The following is a 25,571-nucleotide window of genomic DNA, read 5'->3' on the forward strand; positions in this document are numbered from 1 at the left end:
CTGTAGCCCTCCACATACAGGGTTGCGCGATTTCGGGTTGCACACTGTGCCAAACCCGGAAGTACCGGAATGGGTTACGTCTGGGTTTCAGCGCATGCGCAGAAGCACTAAATCACGCTTTGCGCATGTGCAGAAGCACCTAATCACGACCCGTGTGTGTGCAGATGTGGTGCTGCGGGTTCCGGACGCTGCGGGTTGCGAACATGCTTTCCACATGGATCACCTTTGCAACCCGAGTGTCCACTGTATTGTTAAACTCCCAACTCCCATCGACCCCAGTTGGCATCACCAACTGGGATTTGTAGCTCACCAACAACTGGAAGGACATAAGTTCCCCACCCTGGACTTAGCCAAAGTCCATTTCCTGCACAATAAAAAGTGAAGCTACAGTCAACATTTTGAAAAACTAACAGAATATTTTGTTTGTAAAACTTTATATCATTACAATAATAATAGTAAATCCCAATATCATTACAATAATAATAGTAAATCCCAATATCATTACAATAATAACGTACAGTAACCCTCATTAAAACAACCAAGATCCTGTACATTTATAATGCAACTCAACATTTTAACAACAGTTCCCTGCGGTTTTCCTTTAGTGTTCAATTGCAGTGAATCATGTACCATTCAGCTCGTTCCTTTTTAATAGGCTAAGCCACAACTACAAAGCTATGCTTTGTCACCAGAAAGATCTGGGCATCCTCTCCTACCCAAGTCATTTTGCCCCCTAGCCACCTAGTTATAAATTTATGTCTAATGCCACCCCATTGTACTGCAACACTATGTTCCAGGGTTCCCCCCACTGACATCTGCCGTCACCCAAGGGAATTTCTCTGAAATGTGCAAGCATAAATATTCACCCTAATTATTTGCTAGCATGAGTTCTTTTGAATAGGAGCCTGGTTTAAAGTATTGTCTTTTTTATTTTGGATAAAGCCTCTCTGAGATGTGCTAAATTTAAAAATAAAAAATAAAATGTCCAGTAGCACCTTAGAGACCAACTAAGTTTGTTCTGGGTATAAGCTTTCGTGTGCATGCAGATAGGCTGAGATGTGCTATTTTGAGATATGGGAGAAATCAACTTATTTTATTCCCCGTTATCCACGTAGAGACAGTTCGCCACAACTTTACCTGCTCACAGTGTTATGTAGTGAAGTTTCACCCTGGGCCAGCAGGGGGATACTGTATATAGTTTTCACTCAGGTCTGTAGATAGTTTTCACTCAGGTCCACGTCAGTTATTTTAGGCGGGAACTCTGGGCTGTTGTTGCTACAATGTTGACAGCCGGCTGCCTATAAAAGCAGGCCGGCTGAGCTGTTTGCAGTCAGTTCTATTCCAGCTTACAAAATAAAGAGCTACTTGGAGAAATCGCTGTGTTGTCTGCTATGTCAACCCACAACTTAACACACAGGATCTGTTTTCTGTTTCTGGGTTTGTCTAACTAACCGCCCACTTTAGTACACAACAGAACTTGTTGGTTTCAAATGGCAGCGGAAGTTCAGCAAAGCCATCACTCAATCTACAATAAGGTGATTTGCAGCACCGTGCAAAATTTTGGCTTCTGCACTGACAAACAAGTCAGTGAATAAGGAGCTGTTGTGAATAAGGAGCTACTGTAATAACATGGGAAAACCAGGCAGAAATCAGGAGAGGGGTTGTGTGCCACAGTGGTATGAAGATTTCTTAATCTTCAACAACTATGTGGCATGGTTTAAACAGTGCAAGCTTAAGAATAAATGCTTCATCCGTGGAAAGAGAGAAGAAGAAGTGTGCATGCACACGAAAGCTCATACCAAGAACTAACTTAGTTGGTCTTTAAGGTGCTACTGGAAGGAATTTTTTTATTTTGTTTTGAGAGAAGAACTGTTATGCTTTAATTTAAGCCAAGAGAGCAGATATAATCCAAAGTGGTGATTTGAACACTACACATTTTCTCCCATATGAAATTAGAGAGAGATCACTACTGAACAAAATTTATGCTATATTTTCTACAAACTTACAAAGCTGGGGCATTATTTGCCTTGGTGTGAGTTATGGAAATGTACCTACAACTAGTAATGTGCATGTAGACCAAGTTTCAATTATTTAGGCCCCTAGTTTATAAAATAAGGAGAAATCACAAAGGAAGAATATACATGAGTAGCCAACAGTTTCAGACCCTCCAAGTGTCCCTGTTTTCCAGGGACAGTCTCTGATTTAGAGAAGCTGTCCTGGTTTCTAATTTGATCCTGGAATGTCCCTCTTTTCCTCAGCATGTCCTTATTTTCATCAGAGAAATGTTGGAGGATATGGAGTTATCTGACCCCCCAAGCCATCTGACAGCAGCCCTGTAGAGGGAAGGGCTTCTTTAATGTTTAATGTCTTTATATATGTTGGAAGCCTCCCAGAGTGGCTGGGGCAACCCAGTCAGATGGGTGGGATGTAAATAGTAAATTATTATGGAATATAATCCTATTTTCACTGGAGAAATGTTGGTTCGTATGCAGTCGCAGGGAGAGGGTTAGGCAGGCCAAAGTTCATAATGAACTCAAGCTTGCAAGAGAGGTTAAAAATAATAATAAAGGTTTCTTTGGCTATTTTCAAAGCCAGAGGAGGAACAAGCAAGGTTCCTTGCATGGAGAAGATGGAGAGATCCTATTAGGTGACAGAGAGAAGGCAGAACTGCTCAATATCTACGTTGCCTCTATCTTCACCCAAAAGGAAACTAGTGCCCAACTTGCTGATAACAGAATAAACAGTGCAAGGAAGGAGGAGCAGCAGCCCAAGATAGGAAAAGGGGTGATAAGGGAACACCTAGCTACTTTAAATGAATTCAGATCTCCAGGGCCTGATGAGCCACATGCAAAGGTACTAAAGGAAAGGTGGACTTAATCTGTGATTCGCCACACAGTCGGTTTCTCATTCCATCCCCAGTACAGAAATATTGGCACACTTAAAGCTATGTGAGCATTGCTTGCTTAAAACCCAACTATGCCATCCCTCCCGCCAATTCAGAATAATGTTGGTTTGGAGAAAACCCATTGAAACAGAGTATTTCATAAGAAACCACAGGATAGATACAGTATAGAGATGGATTGTGGCTAATGTTAAGTTATACAGCACTGGATGCAGAGTAAACAGCAAGATTTAGGTAGTCAACTGTCTTTCAGCATGCAGGTTGCATACAGGAATGTGTGAACATACCCATGATTTAGGCAAACCAGTTGCATTGTGGTTGAGCAGGAGCACCCAGTTTATGGATGATGTATTGTCATCAGCTGTGGTTAAAATAGTTTCGGAAAGAGAGCAAGTTTCTGCCTGAACACATTTTTGCCGGATTCTAGGAGAGCTGTATTTTGTGGCCATCTGGTTTTACTAAACAACAGAAAGATATTGAATCACAGATTAAAGATATGTCATACGTAATAATTTGATTTCTCATTATGCATGATAAATTATATTAATTATCATGGGCTCTGGACTGAAGCTGCAGCCAAATTTGAAGGGGTGTGTGCAGCTTAGTGGAAGCATCTCAATCGTTTCATTCCAGGACATATTGTACTAAAGGAATTTTAAATGCCAGTTTCCATAACCGACACAACCTGAAAATACTGGATTTGCAGAGAGGCTCCAAAACTATTTATCTTTTTTACTGTTTTCAGTCGACACAGAATACACCTCTCCACCTGTGCTGCATCTTCTACATAAAACATCTGTGCCGATTTGAGATAATCATTTCCCTTTAATCAAAAAAAAGCTACGTTTTTGGAGCACAAAAATAATCTTCTCCACAGCACTAGGAAATTTCTAATAACTGGTGTGCTTTATAAAATCTGTTATCAGGCAAAGCACCAGGACATGCAAGGAGTAGGAAACTTATTTCAGTCCAGGGGCTGCATTCCCTTTCTAACAAGCTTCCAAGGGCCACATGCCAGCAGTGGGTGGGGTCTTATGCAAATGTGGGTGGAGCAACAAATGCAAATATTACCCTTTTACAGTAAGATAGTTTCTACACCCCTGTGTTTCCTCGATCCACACAAGGAAGAAGCATCATCAGAACTCATCCAGGCAAAACCCGTTGGAGGACTAATGAGAGATGTAGACTGGTTGGGGAGCAGGGAATAACACATTAGTTATGGGTCACTACAGGGCAGAAAGATCTTGATCATTTCTATTCAGTATGAGGGAACTTTATTTCTTTTCTTTTTAGTTTCAGATTTACAGGTATCTCTCCCTGCAGAATCTAGAGAAATATGGTTGTCATGATTTTAGATTAGGTGTTATTTTGAAATATATATGTTGAGGTTTCGCACGCCCTGCCTTTAGTTGGCTATATTATTGAATTATTGTTTACTTGTCTCTGTGGTCCCATAATAATTTGAAAGCTAACAAAAATATATATTTTTAATTAAAAAGACACATTCTACCTAAGCAAAAAGAGTTGGCCAATGAGGGATGTCGCCTAAGTAGAATTCTGAGGGCCAGACAGAGAGTCATTTGGCCCCTGAGGTTGCCTTCCCCTGTGCCAGCATGTAGAGATGATGATTATGATGATGATTTTATTTATACCCCACTTGTCGGCATACAGAGGGTCGAAAGGCCAGCTGGCTAGCCCCAGCTGGGTCGTCTCCTTTCAGCCATCCCGCTTTGAAGACCCATCGGCCTTTGCTCTGACATAAATCAGCGACCCAGGCTTCAAAGCCAGGGCACACTATATCAGCAGTGCAAACTGCACAAACAGAATAGGCCTGAGACTTGTGGAAGCAAACTACAACTACGGATTTATTAATCATAAATCAGGACAAAGAAACATGTCGTCTCTCTCTTTGTCTTCTCGGTGAGAGAGTCAAAAGCAAAAGCAATAACACAGCGGAAGTTCCACTAACGGCAGCAAAACAGTGCTGGAATGTAAACAGACATGTGACACGTAACAGTTCCATGTCTGCTCCTTAAGGTGGAATGGACATTTCTCAATACCGCCCACCTGGCTGGGCATCCCCAGCCACTCTGGGCGACTCCCAACAGAATATTTAAAACATGATAAAACACCAAACATTAAAAACTTCTCCAAACAGGGTTGGCTTCAGATGTCTTCTAAAAGTCAGATAGTTGTTTCTTTCCTTGGCATCTGATGGGAGGGCTTTCCACAGGGCGAGTGCCACTACCAAGAAGGCCCTCTGCCTGGTTCCCTGTAACTTCACTTCTCGCAGGGAGGAAATTGCCAGAAGGCCCTCAGTGCTGGACCTCAGTGTCTGGGCTGAACAATGGGGCTGGAGACACTCCTTCAGGTATAGAGAGACGTAGCAGAGAAGCACCAGACAGCAGAAGGCTCCACTTGATTCCAGAACCCCTTTCATCTGTTCACATATTGCCTTATCCCAAAATTTCCTTCTCTCTTTTTCTTATAGCTGTAAATCCTAATTTAGGTAACTGTGTTTTCCACCGTTTTAATTCAGCAGCAACCTTGCCTTGTGTTTTACACACCTGCCAAGCTACCCTGTTAACTCATTCATCATGGCCTCGTGCGGCATACTTAAGTGCTTGAACTTAGTGATTCATTCAGTGTCCCGGATTAATTCATTGCTGTTGTAATGGCTTGAGTCGCTTTTCGTTACCGGTTCCTTGATTACTCTTCCCAAATCGAAAGAAACTGTGGATATGGAGTGCTGTGAACTTTCTGCTGTGGAGAACAGAGTTAGTTTTTAACCGGGACCTTGTCCTTTGGCACCAGATTCAGCATCCAATCTGTAAAAAAGCTTCCTCCATGCCATCATGCTAGCAAGCTGCAAGGAGACTGTGCGTTCTATCTGCTGTGCACCAGAAGGCAAACCCTTAATCAATATACACACACACACACACACACACACACACACACCCATCCAACATTAAATTCTCTTCTTTGATTAAAGCAGCAAGAGCGCTGAAAATCTATTGGAGCCAATTTAGTTACCATTATGGGTTTCAAAGAAAGAAAGAACAGATTTGTAGGTGATTTGGGGGAGCCAATTTGTCTTCCTTATTTCTGTTCTCCAGCTGTGTGCATTAAACAACAGTATATTTATCAGCAGCGTCGGTATAAGCCAGCCAGGGAAATCTAACCTAGAGATGGCCGTTCTTTTATCGATTTTCCAAAGCAATACGTTTCTTCACTTGACAGCTCTGTATCCCAAAATATTGGTATTGATTGGTAGTATTGATATCGATATAAACCGCCCTTCAGTTTTATCACCTTCAACGTGCAGCCTCATTTTGAAATTGACCATGGGTTTTCATTCTCTCTTTTTTTAAAAAAAAATATTTATTAAGATTTTCCAAATACAAAAATGCAAAAGTAATAAACAATATAACATATATCATAACGTGTTATCAAAACTTCTTTGGACTCCCTCACGTCTCCCGCTCCCACTTGCATCATTACAAAACTTTTTCCAGCAATTTATCAACTTATTTACATTCTTAAGTCTTATTCATTTAATTTAGTCTGATAATTCTCCAAAAAAATTATATTTTCCTCAGTCTCATTTATCATCCAGATTACGTCTAATTTAGTGGTGCTCAATTGTTTATGATCTGGCATCCTTCTTAACATTCAAACCAAATTACAGTGTTTTTGTAAATAAATCCTGAATTTCTTCCAGTCTTCTTCAACCCTCTCCTCTCCCAGGTCTCGGATTCTGCCGGTCATCTCTGCCAATTCCATATAATCTATCAGTTGCATCTGCCATTCTTCCAGTGTGGGTAGATCTTGGGTTTTCCAATGCTTAGCGATGAGTATCCTTGCTGCCGTTGTTGCATACAGGAAAAAAGTTCTGTCCTTCTTTATCACCCTCTGGCCGACAATACCCAGGAGGAAGGCCTCTGGTTTCTTAGGGAAAGTATACTTAAATACCTTTTTCAACTCATTATATATCATTTCCCAGAAGGCCTTCACTCTAGGGCACTTCCACCAGAGGTGAAAGAATGTTCCTTCATTTCCTTTACACTTCCAGCATTTGTTATCAGACACATGATATATTTTGGCAAGTTTAACTGGGGTCATGTACCATCTATATATCATTTTCATTACATTTTCCTTCAAAGCATTACATGCAGTGAAGTTCAACCCAGTGGTCCACAACCTTTCCCAGTCCTCAAACATAATGTTATACCCAATGGGTTTTCATTCTCTTTTGTCCTGAACCCCTGGCCTACCTGGAAGCAAGCCAGTATGTCAAACCCCCAGTCCAGGGTCAAGCCACATGTCCAAAGTCCTGCAGAGACCTTGCAGCATCTCTACACCAGTGTGATGTAGTGGTTAAGAGCAGTGGACTCGTAATCTGGTGAACCGGGTTTGCTTCCCTGCTTCTCCACATGCAGCTGCTGGGTGACCTTGGGCTAGTCACACTTCTCTGAAGTCTCTCATCCTCACTCACCTCACAGAGTGTTTGTTGTGGGGGGGGGGGAGGGAAAGGAGAATGTTAGCCGCTTTGAGACTCCTTAAGCAGAGTGGAAGGCAGGATATCAAATCCAAACTCTTCTTCTCTTCTTCTCCTAAGCCAAGGTCCTTCAACATGGGCAGTGGAGCAGAGACAGCACCTCAGCTCTGCTTCCCTTTTATACTTTGCAGGGGAGCCAACTATAGGGGACCCTGGGGCCTTGAGTTTTATTGTGCATGCTCAACACCGCAGGGCTCCCGATGCAACTTTCAGTGCCTTGCAAAGCACTGGAAGTCACGTCCAAGGTCTCACAAGACCTCGTAGGTGGAAGTCAGGTTCCGAGGCTGTGGGGCGTGTGACGTCATGATATGACATCACAGCGCACATGCTGGGCACCCATACCCTGGGGCCCAAGTCGGCACCCCTGCTATTTTCCCTGCTGGTTGCAGCATCTGGGTTTGATGAGGCAGGTGTCAGGCTTCAGGGAATCCAATCCCCCTCCCTCACGGCTGGCAGCCAGAAATGGGGAAACAAGAAGTTCTTACTGAGATAATTTATTCAATATTCAGAGAAAGAGACACGTGATGCTGCCTCTTGAATAATGCCATTGCTGCGAGTAAAGTCCCACCATCTCCACCTCTCCTATTATACATCATCCCTAAGTTGGTTGATTTGTGCTTTCTGCCTCTGAGCTTTCTGTTCTCCTACTCTCAATGCCTGCCTGGACCTGGGAGGGAGTGGGTCTGGCCTGCTTTCCAAAGACACTGAGTCTGTCAGCAGTCTCTCCCCTGGTGCATCTTCTTCTTCCTCCTGCTCCTCTCCCAATATTTCCCATCTTCTCCCCTCTGCAGCCTCTGAACTGTGACCTTCTGCAAACCACTGTTCTAAATCTATACCGTCTCCCTCTTCTCTGGGAAGTGCAGGAGGAGGGGGGAGGTCTCCACCATTCCTCTTCAGTCCAGTTCCTGACAGCAAGGGACCCTCACCTGTTCCAAGCCTCCTCCATCTGAGGAATCACACACGTCCTCCCAGAGCTAGGAAGCCTCACCTGGCGAGCTAGGGACCTGGGCTGTAGGTCTTTGTCTGTCTCAGCTTCCTAGAGCACCCCTCTCACTGTTCCCTATGCTTCAGCACCCGCCATGCTCATGGAGACAGAGGTCCCTCTGGTGATGTGTCCTGCTGTTCTGGTTCCTGTGCATTGATCCCCCCCCCTTCCCCTCATTCTCCTCCATCACCCCATGAGTACTTCCTACACCCAACCTCTCCTTCCCCATCCCCAGCTCTCAGGTCTTTATCCACTCATCGATGGCAAGCAGACACCATGGCTCTGTTCTAGCTCCACTGCCAGAGGAAGGATGTTAGGAGAATCCTCAGGTTGTGCTTCTTGGGTTCTCACGAGCATCTGGTTCTTGCATCTGTGGAGCTCTGTGGCTTCCCTTTGGATCAAAAGGCTGCGAGTTGACGTCTAGCTCCCACTGGAACTCCAGCTTTCCTGGCAGCAAAAACACAACAATCATAGCTAACAATTTGATGCCCTTTCACCACACCCAAAACAACGGCTTGAGACAAACGCCTGCGTGCCTAACGGCTGGTCAGGAACGGAGGTTGCTGTATCAAGGCAATCAAGCCCAATTTGGATTGAAGCTGGTTTGGGAAAGCAAACATAAGATTTCATTTTAAAAGACGAGATAGATCAGGATAGATGTGGATTGTGGTTATCGCCATGTGCACGCCACTTCGCAAAGCAACACACTGGATGCAGCGTAAACAGCGGTCCTTCAAATTGTTATGAATAGAAAGCTACAAATGTCTTTCCAGTTGGTTCTTACCCAACCCATTAAAAATCATAGAAGGGATTGCAGAGGATTTGAACTGTCCTAACCAAGGGGCTGTGCTGTGTCAAGGTCTAGGGCGGACCCCTTTATACATTTCCTCGTTCAAGAAAGAGGTAGACAGAGAAACGTCCTGGTTAATGGAAATCTATCGGCGGGAAGAAGGCTGCTTTTTCTGCAGCCCAGCCGGCGCGTTTTTTTCTCATCAATCACCCATGTGATTCCTTAATTCCCCAAATGGGGAGATGAAGCATATGGCTTCACGGTTTGTTTTTTTATAGATATACAGCCATCACACCCGATACGAGACGTTGCTTTCATATGAGGCCTTTGTGATATTAACAAAATTAAAAACATCAAAGCCCTGCGGCTCGGATCTGTTGGAAGCATATTAGAGAGTAGACGGTAAACACGAACAAAGAGATATGCCTGCGAACAGAGTATGCTTTGCATTAGCGTTATCCCTCAACACACATGTAACCCCCCCCCCCACACACACACTTTTGCATGAAGGGCAGGAACTAATTGGGTCTGTGGCGTTGTGTGAGAGAGCAGCCTAATCCTGTTCGTGTGCCTGATGCCGCGTTAACTTCCTCTCCGACTTTTATCAGAACATATTTACTTCAAAGGGAATCTTCCAGATGCTTACACACCCAGAGGAGTAGCCCAGATCTTCAAGGAACTAGCTGTGCAGGAACTAATGGCAGCAAATTTCATCCTTTGCCATTGTGCTGTAGTAAACCTTACTTTTTTATTATTGAAAGAAAACCCCGATATGAATTAGTTTGGTTTGCAGCTAGCCTAGTCAAGGTACGTAGTACAGTTGTACCTTGTTCTCGAACATTTTGGCTCCCGAACACTGCAAACCCAGAAGTGACTGTTCCGGTTTGTGAATTATTTTTGGAAGCTGAACATCCGACAGGGCTTCCGTGGCTTCTGATTGGCTGCAGGAGCTTCCTGCAGCCAATCAGAAGCCACACTTTGGGTTCTGAACATTTTGGAAGTCGAACAGACTTCCAGAATGGATTCTGTTCGACTTCCAAGGTACGACTGTACCTAAAACGACACTTGACACAGAAAACCTCACAAGCGCCGCTTCCCATCTCTGGCAAATCATCATGGATGATTATTTGTTGCCCTTTAATTCTATCCAGAATATAGCATCAGTAAGGCCAGGGTGGTTTTTTTCAGCCAGAACTCACCGGAACTCAGTCTCGGCATCTCTCAAGTGGGCACCATTGCCATTATAAGAGAACAAGGGAGGTGTTTATGGGGAGTTGCAGCACCTCTTTTTCTAGAAAAATAGCAAGCACTGAGTAAGGCTATTCACTACCTCATTCACTCAGGGTAGAATGTCTTTTAATTCATGAACTTTTTACCAAATCTTCAGCCATTTTCTCGTCTTTTCCAGCATGGAAGCACATATCTATTCTGAGCACCCCGTTTCCCCCAAAAGAGAGCAAAGAGTTCAATGTGTTGAGCTGGATATTGTGCTGTTGCTTTTAGATGGGACTTTTTGAGGCCAGAAATAGAGAGCCCAGAATGTGGCTGGGGGTGGAGCACACATACATCAATCATTTGCATAAAACCCCGAGGCAGGTGGGTTGCAGTAGAAACCACCGTGGCAATTATGGCGGCATTTGCTTCTCATTTGCTCTGCTGCATGAATCGTTTTTGATAGAGTAGTGTTAACCCATCTGCTCATAATTTATTTCTCTGCAGTGAGAATTCTATTTGACTTTTTATGAGCTCATTCCGACTAATGTTATTAGCCTACTTTTCCTACAGCATTTGTTAATCACTTTTCATCGTACACTTTGGTTGTGTATGAAAACGGACATCAGCTGACTAAAAGAATTCATGAGGAGCTTTTCCTTTAAAAAAAATAATGCAATGAGTTGCAGATGTTTCAGAGAAGGAATTGGTAATTTCATTTTGTCCTGATTAGATGAGATAGAGCTGTGTAGTCACAACTGAACAGTGCAAGCAAGAATACCATTCCTCTTCTTTAGATATAGCTGTCATACCAAGCTGATTGCATACTTCATTCTGTTATGGCATGGAGTGATGTTCTCTGTGGCCCATTTGAGACATATATTTGAGATATTTTTTTCCTGGAGCTGAATATTATATGTTAGATATTATATGATATGATATATTATACCACCTGTGATCTGGAAGCCCATCTTTCTGTTGGACGATTGGGCAAAGAGGAGCTGCAGGTTTCCTTGCGATTCAGAAACCTGGAAAACTTGTTTGCTCAGAGCTAACAAATGCCATGCACATCGTGGCAATTGTGGTTCTGTTTTATCACTAGAATAGCTCTTAAAAACAACCGTATGTTTCTGGGTGAGTCCTGTTTGTACTTGTTTTGATTTAGAGGGCATATGTCTCTTTTAATATAACCAACCCTCCTGTTTCCTGTTGTTTTGTGGGAATCTTACAGTGCCTTCCCTTTGGCAAAGCATAGGACCTATCGTTTAATTAAGGGGGAAGTACTCAGAACATAATTTGCCAAAAGTAGATGCCTAATGGCATGCCCATACCAGACAATTTGGTGTGATCAAGTGAATGTGAATGGACAGTCCACACCAAACGCAGTCTCCTTTCTCAGTTTTCTCTCCTTTTTCAGGGTTTTTAGTGATCAATCAGTACCCCATTAAAAGAATAGTGCCCCTTACCACTAGGAATGCATGGTTCTTGAATTTCTGATTTTCATCATGACATGCGAGGATGCTTTTTTGCAATGCTCATATTATTTTTAGATTTTAAATTTCTTGAAATATAAATGCTATTCAAGTTAAATGAATGAATAGCAAGTCAAAGGCAGCACAGAGACATTTATTTATGAGGGCAGCAGAACTGTGCAGATCTATCCCCAAGCTAGTTCATTTCATTTTTCTATTACTCCTGTTTTACAATTTCAGTGATTTATTGCTGGACTCAAGCTTGATGAATCCAGAAAATGCCTTGGATGAGATCATAGGATGCTGATGCTCTAAGGATGTAATTATTCAAGTGTTTTAAATAAATTAGAACTTTTTAATATGTGAGAAGTATAGCTGTAATCATGTGCTCTCAGGAACATGGACCCGAGCTTGAATCAACCTTGTTGCTAATATTTCGAAACACATATTCTTGATATATTTATGGCTTGCTTAGATTTACATACAAGCATGTCGCTTTTTCAGCTGACATGAAGCCAAGTTACCAAATAACCTGCTGAAATCAGTTGCCATAATCCATTTAAGACCACATTGGCATATTCACTAGAGGTTGTGTACCGTAATTTATTTCCCTTTCAGGATGTCTCGCACCAACCTCTCTCTCTCTCTCTTTTTTTTTCTTAAATGATCTTTATTAAATTTTCAAAAGGTTACAAATAACAGAGCAGAAAAAGAAAAAGAGAGGTAAGAAAAAAGTAAAAAGACCAGAGAAGAAAACAAAAAACAACAAAGAAGGTTTCCACCTTTTAGACTCATTTTCCTTAACTTCTTTTCAAGACTTCCCCACGTCTCCCCTTATTGTATTCCATCTTCAAATTGTTTATTCAAGCAAGTTTTCCACTTAATATCCTAAAACATAGTTTATTTAAAATCACTTGACCCTAGTTTAATTAAGATAATTTTTTATAATAGAATTAAGCTTTAATTCATTATTATACCTTAGCCATTTATTAAAATATATACCTTAGCCCTATATATAGAGAAGAAAAAAAGAAAGAAAGAAAAATATACCCTTCCTAAGGTTGCCACTATTTCCCCTCCACCGATTCCCCATTTTTATAATAATAAAAAAACCTATAATTTTTATACTCCTAAAGCAAAGAAAGAACAGACCCCCTTCGGACTATTAGGTCCCACCCTTCCCTCCCCGGTTTCCATCCCTAACCAAAATCCATTTGGTCCATCTTTTTAGCCTGGTGATCTTACGTCCAAGGCACGCAAGTCTCTCTCAGTCCCTTTCAGCTGGTTTCTTCGAAAGTCTCTCTTGCTTAACACCCAGGGTCGAAGATGTATTTTCACGGTGCTGACCGTGATTCTTCCAATGAGACCTACTTGTTTACAGGTGGTGCTCCAACACTGTTTCCAAAATCCATATGTCCCAACTAGTCCGACTTTCACCTTGGTCAATTTAAGGTTCTTCTTAGCAGGTCTCCAGTTCTCTTTTCTCTTCTGTATCATCTCAGCCATTCCTTCTTTCAGCTCCTCCTGCTTGGCAGATATCTTCTCCTCCTCAATCTTTGGTTCTTTTTCTTGTCCAGCTGCCTGTGTTTTGAGCAACGAGTCCTTTTCCAGTTCAGCTGGTATATCTTCAGATAACTTCGGGTTTGAGGGGCTCGTAGACAAAACAAGGCCTTTTTCATTCATCTCTAACAACTTTCCCACGAGAGAGATCAGCTTTTTCAAGTCAGCACGTATTTCCTGTATTCCCTGTTTTAGTTCCATTCTTGTAATGTCCAAGAATCCCCTCTAGAGGGATTCTGGTTACTTAATGTTCTTTTCCCCTTCGACCCAAAAGTCAAATTTGTTTGTAACAATCTTTCTTTGTTTTCAATATTTTGTAACGATATAACCGGTTAAAGTTTCAACTTTCAATTCTTCCAACTTTGACAGCTCGTTTGACAGCTGTCAAAGGTTTCTATAAATCCTCAGCAGGCTCTTAACTCGGGTTACTCCCGGGCTTGAGAAGAATGGTACTTAATTCAAATAAAGTAAACTCTAGTCCTCCAGCACATTAACTTAGTCCTTTTAAATCCGTGGAATTTGTATCTTTATCCAATCCCGGCGGCTCTTCCCGCGACCTTAGTTGACAGGTCCTTGCTTTGAGCTGTTTACAATAGGGGGGAGACGGACTTCCTTTTTTTCAGCTCCCCCGCTCGTGCCAAATCCAAAGCCAAATATATTGTAATCCAGTTTTCAAATTACTCACGGGTTGTTGTTCTTGCTTTTAAGTCCAAATTTAATAGGAAGAAGTCAGCGCTGACCAAAGAATGGCTTGTGGCTTCACTCGGCAGGGGAAGCGGAGGACTCACAGCACCACGCCACTCCCTGGCACCCGATCCGTAGCCTTTAAAAAGGCTCCTTCACGAGTCGGGAGGGCGCTTATGGTGCCCGCCGAGTCACCATGTCCACGGGCTCCGTGCCCGTGGTTTTTAAGGGTCCCCGTGTCGCCGGCACGGCAAGACCCAGCCCCCTGCTAAGCCGATTCCCTCCGGAGCTCGGAGGGAATCCGCCATTAGCCAGTCGCGCCAACCCGGAAGTCGCACCAACCTCTCTCTTGAACATAAATTAATAATGTAAGTTGTGGGTTCAGTAGAACCCCTTCAGGAGACCTCTAGAGAGTTCAGGTGTTGGAATCAACGCCAGCATGATTAACTCAACTTAAACTGTACTACTCCAACTAAACTAGGTGCTCATTCTTTGTTCCCTATTGAATCTTCTCTGTTGTGACTTGCAGTGGTATAAATAACATTATCACACTATGATTTAAAGGGCACCTGCCAACCTGGCATTCTTTTGAAACCAGTCCAGACATTTCAAAGGTTCCTTCTTGATTGCCTTGTATAAATGAGGGTGCCCCTCCCCAAAAAGAAATATAATTTGTTTGCCTGCTTCTCGTTTTGTCAGCTTTCATCTTTGACTAAAGCATTGGAAATTCTGCCATTCTGCAAGTGCCTGTAAGGAACCTTCCAAAGCCACACGCTCTGAATAAAATCCTCAGAGTATCTTATGCGGAGCTAAAGTAAATGTGAGTGGCTGACCTTTGGCCACTCCATTTTACAAGGCAATATTAATGCCGCCTTTGATCACAAGACATTAGCCCTCCCTTGCATACTGCATACGTCCTGCATTCATCCCTGCAAGAGATCAGAGGTTGTTTTAAACATTAAACAAAATAAAATAACGTTTTTGGTCATATTTTCATTAGCTGAATTGAAGGCAAAGATACATTTAATCAGCCTGCAATGAAAGCAAAGATTATGGCATGTTGCTTAAATACCTGCAACATCCGCAAGAAATGAACAAGAAAATCCCTGTTCAATTTTCTTATGACACTCGGGCGACGGCAATAGCAGTTGGTTCAGGAATCTGGAATTTGCCCGCGAAGGCTTGTGCAAATTGTCATGCCATATGGTAGAAGCCTTTGATAGTACTGTTGGTGGTTGCTGTTCCAATGTTGTGTAAATCCTAGGCTCAGAGGTTCCATACAGACCTGACAGAGTCACCAGTGGAAAGCGCATGGTTGTGATGCTTCTGTATATGAAGCTGTCTTGTTCCAAGGCAGGAGATCGGTTCACCCTTTCTCGCTATTGTCTGTGCTGCACCTGTAGTAGCTCTCCAAGGTTTCAGTCAGAATTTTCCCCAAGCCTATTTGGAACTGCAGGGGATCGAACCTGCAACCTTCTACATGCAAAACACATCCGTTGTGCTATCATTTAGGGATGGGGGAGAAATTCAATTTGGTCCATATTTAAAGGCAACTATCTTACTCACATTTCCGTTGAATGTCTTTAGGCATCAGGCAAAATCCTCTCCCAGGCCTTTGCCTTTTCAACTGGGGGGTGAGGTACTGTTTTTGTTTTCTCGTGTACAGTGGTGCCCCGCAAGACAAATGCCTCGCAAGACGAAAAACCTGCTAGACAAAAGGGTTTTCCGTTTTTCGAGGCGCTTCGCAAGACGAATTTCCCTATGGGCTTGCTTCGCAAGATGAAAACGTCTTGCGAGTCTTGCGAGTTTTTTCCCCTTTCCCCCCTTTTTCTAAGCCGCTAAGCCGCTAATAGCGCTAATCCGCTAAGCCGCTAATAGGGATGCTTCACAAGACGAAAAAAACCGCTAGACGAAGAGACTCGCGGAACGGATTATTTTCATCTTGCGAGGCACCACTGTATTCTTGTGTCTTTATATGTGAACTGCCCTATGATCCTCAGATGCAGAGCTGTATAGAAATTTAAAACAAAACAAAACAAAACAAAACACTATCATCCTTCAAAATGCACACTACACTGAATTTTACAATACAGCTATCAAGCCAAGTAACATGTACAAAAGTGCATAAACTGTGGTAAAGAATCCTTAGAAATGCATATATTCGTGACAATGACATACAAAAAATGTATTATTTTAGGGGGAAATTGCTTTGCAAAACTGGTATATTAGGCAAAGTTGCAAACCACCATGTGTAAAAAGGTAAATGGACCCCTGACCATTAGGTCCAGTCGTGGCCAACTCTGGGGTTGTGGCGCTCATCTCGCTTTATTGGCGAAGGGAGCTGGCGTACAGCTTCCAGGTCATGTGGCCAGCATGACTAAGCCGCTTCTGGCAAACCAGAACAGCGCATGGAAACACCGTTTACCTTCCCACTGGAGTGGTACCTATTTATCTACTTGCACTTTGATATCCTTTCGAACTGCTAGGTGGGCAAGAGCAGGGACTGAGCAACGGGAGCTCACTCCATCGCAGGGATTCAAACCACAGACCTTCTGATCGGCAAGTCCTAGGCTCTGTGGTTTAAAGCACGGCACCACCCACGTCCCTTTTATTTTATAATTTATTCTATAATTTGTATTTTAGTACAAATTGACGCAGATAACATGACGAATTTCCATGATAACTTTTTAAAATTGCAAACAGATGTGGAAATGTTGAGAACTGATCTTAAGATTCTGAAAGCAATAAGCTGAATGAAACTATGACTGAGAGACTTGTGCATCCCCAGAAGAAGAAAAAGTCTATATTTGCAGAGTTGGGATTATGTATGTTTGATTTTTGGTCATGTTTCAGAACCAGCTAAGTCTGACAGCAGGAACCAGGAAAGAACAGCTTCCCTTGCAACATTCTCTTAACTGGGGAGTTCTTAATATTGTATTGTTCAATGTATTTTATATGTGATATTACAAAATAATGGCTGGGTGTTAACAAATCGTATCTGCACATTTTAATACAGGATTGTGGCACACTCATTCATCCTGAAGAACCCTGTGGCTTGCAACCTCTCTCTGCTGACTACCTGTCAGCCATTTCAGAGCCGCAGTTGAAAACATGTGAAACGGGAGACACAAAAGGTTTGTTCCTGACATATTTCATACAGGTTCAGAAACGCATCCTGTTCCACTAGAATGCAGGTTATTTTGCTACAGGGAGCCACATTAAGCGAAAAAGATCAAGAATGAACCATGAACTTTGAATGCTGATGACACAGCTAGGTTAGGTCAAAACTCTGTGTGCTTCTTGAGAAACAAATGTCTGTTGGATATATAACAATATTTTAATATTGCTAAAAAGTGCACAATTCCTTACTACTCCTAGATATTCCTATACCCATTATTATCAAGAAATAAGCTCCCTTGACCACAATGGGTTTTAGCTCCTGAGTCAACATGCATAGGATACTGATGGAAATGAGCTGGTGAAAAAGACTTTTAAAATAGTATTAAAGGAAAGAAGACTCTCTCCTTTCGTGGTGGCAGCTTAAGATGGGCAAAGCTTTATACAGAATGAGGAAGGCTTTTCTTTAGATACTACAGTGGAAAAAACCCCTAATCTCCTAAGGAACCAGGAGAGGCAAGTGTTGACAGCAGGAACTTTGTTCAACACTTGTCTAGTGTTGTATAAATTAATTATAAAAACTATAGCTTTGCAATGTTTAGAGAAGGGATCGAAAATCTGTGATGGAGCTCAAGCCTTTCATGGGCAGGTTCTCAGGTTCATTCTTCATTATCTCTAGTTGAAAGGATCAGGTAGCAGGTGATATGAAACACCTAGGCCTGTTTCCCAAACTTGGGTCTCCAGCTGTTTTTGGACTAGAACTCCCATCACCCCTAGCTAGCAGGACCAGTGGTCAGGGATGATGGGAAACCTTGGTCTAGATGGACAAATGATCTGACCTGGTATAAAGTAGGTTTAAGTTCCCACTGGGTGACCCCATGGCCAGTCACCATCTTTGAGCCTAACCTAACCCACAGGGCTGTTGTGAGGAGAAAATGGGGTGTGTGGGGGGTAATCTACACAGCCTTGAGCTCCTGGGAGGAAAGGCAGATACAGAAATAAGATTCTTGCGTTATTCTGCCAAGCTTAAAGGTTGTCACATTGAGGTCTTGTCTGGCAGTCAGTGACCAGGCGGTAGGAAGAAATCTTGTCCTAGTCACACATGCCTCCTCCTAGTAACAGCAAATACAAGTGTGTTTGACAAAAGCCCAGATGAAAACCAAAGTGTGGTTATGTTCTGTTTTTAGGACAATGGATCGTGCCCTGTCTGAGTTGTTCTGACAATAGAACCTGTGATTGGAGGCAGATAACATGGCAGCCGCACAATTGTCAATATCCCATTGTGAACAAACCAGAGCTGCAAGAATGTGTAAAAAACAAAAAGGTAGGTTGTAAATTTGGAACAGGAAAGCTGAAAAGGGATTTAGCTTATCTCAGTGCCGAATACATTGTCCTCGGCATAAGTTTGCACATGAATATACGCTATTAATATATTAAAGTAGCCTTGATTTACTTCAGAATTATCTCCCTGTGACCGTTGTGCTTTCATTTCTAGTTGGCCTTGACTTGACAGTATTCAGGCATTGAATGAAATACAGTGGTACCTCGGGTTACAGATGCTTTGAGTTACAGACTCTGCTAACCCAGAAATAGTACCTCGGGTTAAGAAATTTGCTTCAGGATGAGAACCAAAATCACGCGGTGGCAGCGGGAGGCCCCATTAGCTAAAGTGGTACCTCCGGTTAAGAACAGTTTCAGGTTGAGAACGGACCTCCAGAACGAATTACGTTCTTAACCCGAGGTACCACTGTAGGTCCCAGTCACACATTAAGATGTGACATGTTTGAGATGAAGACTAAAACACAACGTACCGTGGTACCTTGGTTCTCAAACTTAATCCATTCCGGAAGTCTGTTCCAAAACCAAAGCGTTCCAAAACCAAGGCATGCTTTCCCATAGAAAGTAATGCAAAATGGATTAATCCGTTCCAGACTTCTAAAAACAACCCCTAAAACAGCAATTTAACATGAATTTTACTATCTAACGAAACCATTGATCCATAAAATGGAAGCAATAAACAATGTACTGCAGTCACACAATCAAGCAATCAATAGCTGAACTGGGTTCCACATAGTCACACACAAAAAGAGCCGCAAAAAACAAAACCACAAAATAAATAGCAAAAACAGACAGACCTCAGCGTAACACCCAAAAGGGAAGTGAGGCACTCAAATCGGAAGCATAACACTCAAAACGGAGGACGTTCGGCTTATGAAAAAAGTTCATAAACACTTCCGGGTTTTCAGTGTTTGGGTTCCAGGTTGTTTGAGTACCAAGGTGTTTGAGAACCAAGGTACCACTGTATTATGGTTGGAGAATAGACACACTTTGCATGCACTCTGTTTCTTTAGCTAGGTATCTAATGCATGGCATTGCTTCTGCCTAATAATCTTAACAAATCTTCCTTCTTTCACATTCTTGTGCAGGTCTCAGGCGGACCTCACTAGACTGACTTTTCTTGTAGTGAACATTCTAAGATGGTTGCTTGGAAATTCTTAATAGGCATGGCTTGACTGTCTAACATTTGACAGAGATCTGTGGCTCAGGTACAATAGCCGGTGGCACAAGTTTTACAAGTAAGTAAAAAAAAAAAAAGTACAGATTTTGCTATATGTTATCCAAATTAAGGAACACTTAAACCCAGCTGTAGGAAAAGGAGCTTTTCTTAAGGAAAGCTGGTTGTGGAGCCTCTCCTGGGACCCTGCAGGATCACTTGCTAAGGAGAGGAAAAGTGATTCCTAAAGGAATCCCACTTACAGAGCACCCTATAGGTGCACAGCCCTATACAAACTTCCAGGCTTGCAAGTGGATCCCAGGATTGCAAACATTTTTATTTTTTTCTGGAAGCAAATATAACACGGAAATTAGCACTAAACTTGCACATTATTCCGCTAGATTTCTAGAAGTGGCTTTTACATCATGTGAATGCTGGAATATAACACACAAATTAACACACAAATTAATGCTGTGCAATGAATGCTTGGTCCAATGGGAGCCATTAAATGTGTCCAGGGACTCAGCTATACAGCTGCAAATAAAACTTTTTAAATGCGCTGTAAAGTGTGATATACAAATGTGACACTAGATGGCGAGAGTGAGCTATGCCAAATTCAACATATTTTTCAAAACTTGTTTAAAAAGCATTTTCACAGCATTTTTTTATATGTGTGTAGATTCCACCCAGGAGTGGAGTTTCAGTCTATCTCTAATAGGTGCTATTGCCTTCATCTGAACCACTCCCCCCCCCCCATTTCCATGCATGTGACCTTGTGCTTGAATTATTTCTGTCAATACTAACTCAAGATCACCCGTGGTGAAATGAAAGCCATGGATTGGCTGAGACATGAAAAGGGGAAATATATAAATTCCCCAAAGTATTTTTTTTTTAAGAGGGTCTATATAGATTAATGATGTGCTAGCAAAGTTAATCAGTCATATGTGGAGTCTGAAAGGAATTCCGGGTTGAGAAGTTCTTTACTCACTTCCTTTCATATTATATGCAGCAATTTGTCTTTGAAGCCCTTATTAACGCAAACTATGTGAAGGCTATATTACATTTGTTAAATTGTATCCATTTGGGAAATGACATGAGCTTAACAGTGTTGGGGGGGGGGGGGAATGTGAAAACCAAATAAAAATGGTTTAATTAGTTTTACATCTGTGTCACAAAACCTCATGTAAGTTTATGGTTAATTAACTTTTACCGTAATAGTTCAGTGATGTGCTGAAGCATAAAACTTTAATTATTGTACACGTCAACTTTTCAGAAAAAGTTGAAGTGAGGAACAGGTCATGAATAATAAGTAGTTGTTCAGATAACTAGGTATACCTAATTGCACAATTACATTTTAAGTGAAAGGTGATGAAGCATACATATTATTTATTATGGTAAAGCAATTCACATTTTACTGCTGTAATAAAACGCCCTCAGCAATGTATTATATAAGAACACGAAATATTAAAAAGACAATATTTACTAACGGTCTTACAATACACCTGTTTAAACAGGAACTTGTATACTTTTACCTAAAGGAGCATTTTAGAGTTAAAGGTGCAATCTAAAACATACTTACCTGAGAGAAAGTTTGAACTCAGTAGGACCTACTTCTGAGTAGATGCGGTTAGATTCTGCTGTGAGTCTCTTAACTGTGCCTGATTTATGATACCTGTCTAATTAATTCCATGATTTAATCCCATTTTATAGACATAATGAGATATTTCCATGCTCGCTCCTTGCAGCAAAAAGCACAGACTTCCTTCTACACTAGGCAATTGTCAAATAGTTTAAATTTTAGCTTGTGGTCATTTTCCAACAGAGCTGTCCAGTGCTATAATGCTGGGCAATATCTTGACCAAGACCATAATTATCGCACATTCTTTAGTTGAAATTGAATGGTAATTAATTGCCATTCTTTCCCACTTGCTTTGTGTTAAGGGCAAAGCACAGTTACAGATCACAAAACACGTGAAGAGCCCTAGCTCGGTTGGGCAGGGGGAATAACTCAACAACAGAGTATCTGCTCTGCTTGCAGAAAATCAGAAGTTCAATCTCTGGGTAGGACTGGGGAAAACTCCAGCCTGAAAGCTTGGCAGGCCAATCCCAGACTATGTAGACCTGGGACTCAGCTATACAGCTGCAAGTAAAACGTTTTAAGTGTGCTTTATGGCACTGTGGGTTAAACCACAGAGCCTAGGACTTGTCGATCAGAAGGTCAGCGGTTTGAATCCCCGCGACGGAGTGAGTTCCCGTTGCTCGGTCCCAGCTCCTGCCAACCTAGCAGTTTGAAAGCACGTCAAAGTGCAAGTAGATAAATAGGTACCGCTCCAGCGGGAAGGTAAATGGCATTTCCATGCACTGCTCTGGTTTGCCAGAAGCGGCTTAGTCATGCTGGCCACATGACCTGGAAGCTGTACGCCGGCTCCCTCGGCCAATAAAGCGAGATGAGCGCCACAACCCCAGAGTCGGCCACGACTGGACCTAATGGTCAGGGGTCCCTTTACCTTTACCTTTATGTGCAATATACAACGCAACACTAGATGGTGATGGCGAGCCTTATGGAAAATTAAATGTATTTTTAAAAAATGCTTCTTTTTTTAAAAAAAAATAATAGCATTTTTATAATGGTTTTCATATGTGTGTAGATTACACCTTGGTATAAGTCAGTTTCCTGTCTTTCTACATGACATGGATGCTTCTAGCGACTTGTTAGCCTTGCCAGAATTAGAAGTGGAACACAAATACCTACAAATACCTGCAGCAGAGCAGGCAGGTTGATGTCGTTTATACATGGCGTATTTCCCCCTAAGTATTTGAAAGTACCTGATCAATGTTGTCCACTTGTAATGGGGTACTGCTTTTCGTTGTTGGCTTCCTACAGATGTTAGTATTGGTTTTATGGTGTGATTGCGTTTTGTCCCTTTAATGATTTTCTACGCGCAAATGGCCCGGAGGTTATTTGTGACAACTGGTGGTGTAGAAATTCATTGACTATAAGAAAATAGCCTCTCGGCTGAGCAAAAGCACTTCGATTTAAGCTGCTTTCGTTCCGCAGATGCCTGCAAACTTGAGAACATGAAATGCTGCAATATGCTTTTTCGCCCTTAAAGGTTCTTTTCATTGGCGATTCCACCAACAGAGGGATGATGTATTACTTAATAGAGAGAGTGAACGAGACTCTCCAAGAATGGCAAAAGGCTCATGACATGAAGTTCTATCATAACGTGAACAACGGGGACACTTTTATCAGCTACTCCTATTACCCCCAGTTTTGGATTGACGTAAAGCAAAGACCAACCTTTGAAGAGGCTCTCAAGCAGCTGCTTCTCAGGTATGATAGAGCGTCTGTTTCCCAAGGCATTGTTCCATTTTTGACAGCGATTCACTTGATTTCCTTGCATCCAATGTCTCTATGCCAGCATTTTCTAGCCCATCGGTAGGCAATCTAAGGCCTGGGGGCAGGATCCAGCCCAATCGCCTTCTAAATCCGGCCCGCGGACAGTCCAGGAATCAGCATGTTTTTACATGAGTAGAATGTATGCTTTTATTTAAAATGCATCACTGGGTTATTTGTGGGGCATAGGAATTCATTCATTATTATTTTTTCAAAATATAGTCCGGCCCCCCACAAGGTCTGAGGGGCAGTGGACTAGCTCCCTGCTGAAAAAGTTTGCTGACTCCTGCTCTAGCCACAAGAGGGAAGGAATTTATGAGAGGTTCTGAGTCCCTTGGAGACGTTTTATTCAATTCTTGTATTGATGAGAAGGAATTACTACTTAGGGTGCCAACTATAGGGGGCAGAAGGGGCTTTGTCCCCCTCAATATTTGTGGGCAGGGAGCTGAGCCCCGCAATTTTTTTTGAGGGGGCTGCCATCCTCTGACACCAGGCGAGCATCGGCAAGCATTGGCGTATATCCGCGGCATGTTTGGAGGGTGAAGATCACCCTCCATGCACCCCATCCCCCACTGCCAACACAAGAGCGTTGGTGGGACACATCACATGATGCTGAGACCCCTCAATTGGGGGGGGGCAAGTTGGCAGTCCTGATTACTTAACGCAGAGCTTCAGTAACTGCCTCTAAGGTAAAGGTAAAGGTACCCCCTGACCATTAGGTCCAGTCGCGGACAACTCTGGGGTTGTGCACTCATCTCGCTTTACTGGCCGAGGAAGCTGGCGTTTGTCCGCAGACAGCTTCCAGATCATGTGGCAAGCATGACTAAGCCGCTTCTGGCAAACCAGAGCAGCACACGGAAACACCGTTTACCTTCCCGCCGGAGCAGTACCTATTTATCTACTTGCACTTTGATGTGCTTTCGAACTGCTAGGTGGGCAGGAGCAGGGACCGAGCAACGGGAGCTCACCCCGTCGCGGGGATTCGAACCGCTGATCTTCTGATCAGCAAGCCCTAGGCTCTGTGGTTTAGACCACAGTGCCACCCGCGTCTCTAGGTCTATATTATTATTTTTATTTAGTGAATTTATATTCTGCCCTATACCTGGGGGTCTCAGGGCTGTTCACAGAAAAGATCACAACATATATAATCAGAATAAAAACAACCCAATAACACCCTCCCCACAGAAAAGAGCCCCATTTTAGAAGGGCATAGAATGTAAATGAAATCAGCCAAAGGCCTGGTTAAAAAGGAATGTTTTTGCCTGGCGCTTAAAGGTGTATAATGTAGGCTCCAGGCAAACTTCCCTAAGGAGAGCGTTCCACAGATGGGGAGCCACTGCATAACAGGCCTGTTCCTTTGTTGCCACCCTCTGGACCTCTCGAGCAGGAGGCAAATGAAGGAGTGTGTCAGAAGGTGATCTCAGGGTCCAGGTAGATTCATATGGAAACGGGCGGTCCTTGAGGTATTGCGGTCCTGAGCTGTACATCACACTCTGCCTCTTAGTGATGTATCATCTGACACAGTTTATTTCTTCTTCTTCATGCCCCCTTTATTTCAGTAGTATTCCATGGCTATTTTTGCACATTGAGCAAAAGAGAAGATTGTGAAGAGGTCACCCTATAACCTCCTTCGAATTCCAGTGCAATGCTGATATCTTGGCACAATGCTGAAATTCTCTTCCCTGACAATATGTGTGTGTGTGTGTGTGTGTGTGTGTGCTGCCTTTGCCAAATATATATCTAGATTTGTGCAAAATGAAAACGAGAAAAAGTATAACTACTTAATATGTCTCTAATTTCTTTAAGCTTATGTAACTTTAAATGACATCAGCCGTTTGTGGCCAGGAATGGCCTGTAGGGTTGGCTGAAGTCAATGCTTGCCATCTGTTCTGATTCTGCGGCAGGGTATATTTTGCAGTTTTGGCTTTCTTCTTTATTCCAGATCACAGCCGCTAGAGAACACAGACCAGACTATATTAGTTGTCGGTGGTGTCCAATGGCTCAATTTCAACCACTTACATATTATTCAAAAAGTGCTGAAGCGGTAAGTGTCCACGCTACAGTCTTTCGTTGCTGTTCTTGCACCAAACTGTAAAATACCGTATTTTTCGCTCTATAAGACACACCAGACCATAAAACACACCTAGTTTTTGGAGGAGGAAAACAAGAAAAAAAATATTCTGAATCCCAGAAGCCAGAACAGCAAGAGGGATTGCTGTGCAGCGTAAGCAGCGATCCCTCTTGCTGTTCTGACTTCTGGGATAGCTGAGCAGCCTGCATTCTCTCCATAAGACGCACACACATTTCCCCTTACTTTTTAGGAGGGGAAAAAGCGAGTCTTATAGAGCAAAAAATACGGTAACTTCCACTTCAATTCACATGATGAGTTCTCCGTGCCTA

At 42.6% G+C, this 25,571-nt stretch overlaps 1 protein-coding gene and 1 long non-coding RNA gene across 2 annotated transcripts in view; one reads left to right on the plus strand and one right to left on the minus strand.

Moving 5' to 3' along the window:
• CPED1 (cadherin like and PC-esterase domain containing 1) overlaps nucleotides 1–25,571 on the plus strand; it is a gene marked incomplete at its 5' end in the record, with an annotated part of 119,267 nt that overhangs the window by 85,411 nt on the left and 8,285 nt on the right. The window contains 4 exons of the mRNA XM_079994120.1: nucleotides 17,180–17,297; nucleotides 18,468–18,604; nucleotides 22,888–23,108; nucleotides 25,114–25,215. Of these exons, the coding sequence (XP_079850246.1) occupies nucleotides 17,180–17,297; nucleotides 18,468–18,604; nucleotides 22,888–23,108; nucleotides 25,114–25,215 (578 nt within the window). The remainder of the gene's footprint in view (nucleotides 1–17,179; nucleotides 17,298–18,467; nucleotides 18,605–22,887; nucleotides 23,109–25,113; nucleotides 25,216–25,571) is intronic.
• LOC307225745 lies at nucleotides 11,998–14,849 on the minus strand. The gene is made up of 2 exons (XR_013843160.1): nucleotides 14,506–14,849; nucleotides 11,998–12,553 (listed from the first exon to the last, which is right to left on the minus strand). It is a non-coding gene; the product is annotated as an uncharacterized lncRNA (long non-coding RNA).

This window comes from Podarcis cretensis (assembly GCF_951804945.1).
Source record: "Podarcis cretensis genome assembly, chromosome: 10".
NCBI classification, from domain to species: Eukaryota; Metazoa; Chordata; class Lepidosauria; order Squamata; family Lacertidae; genus Podarcis; species Podarcis cretensis.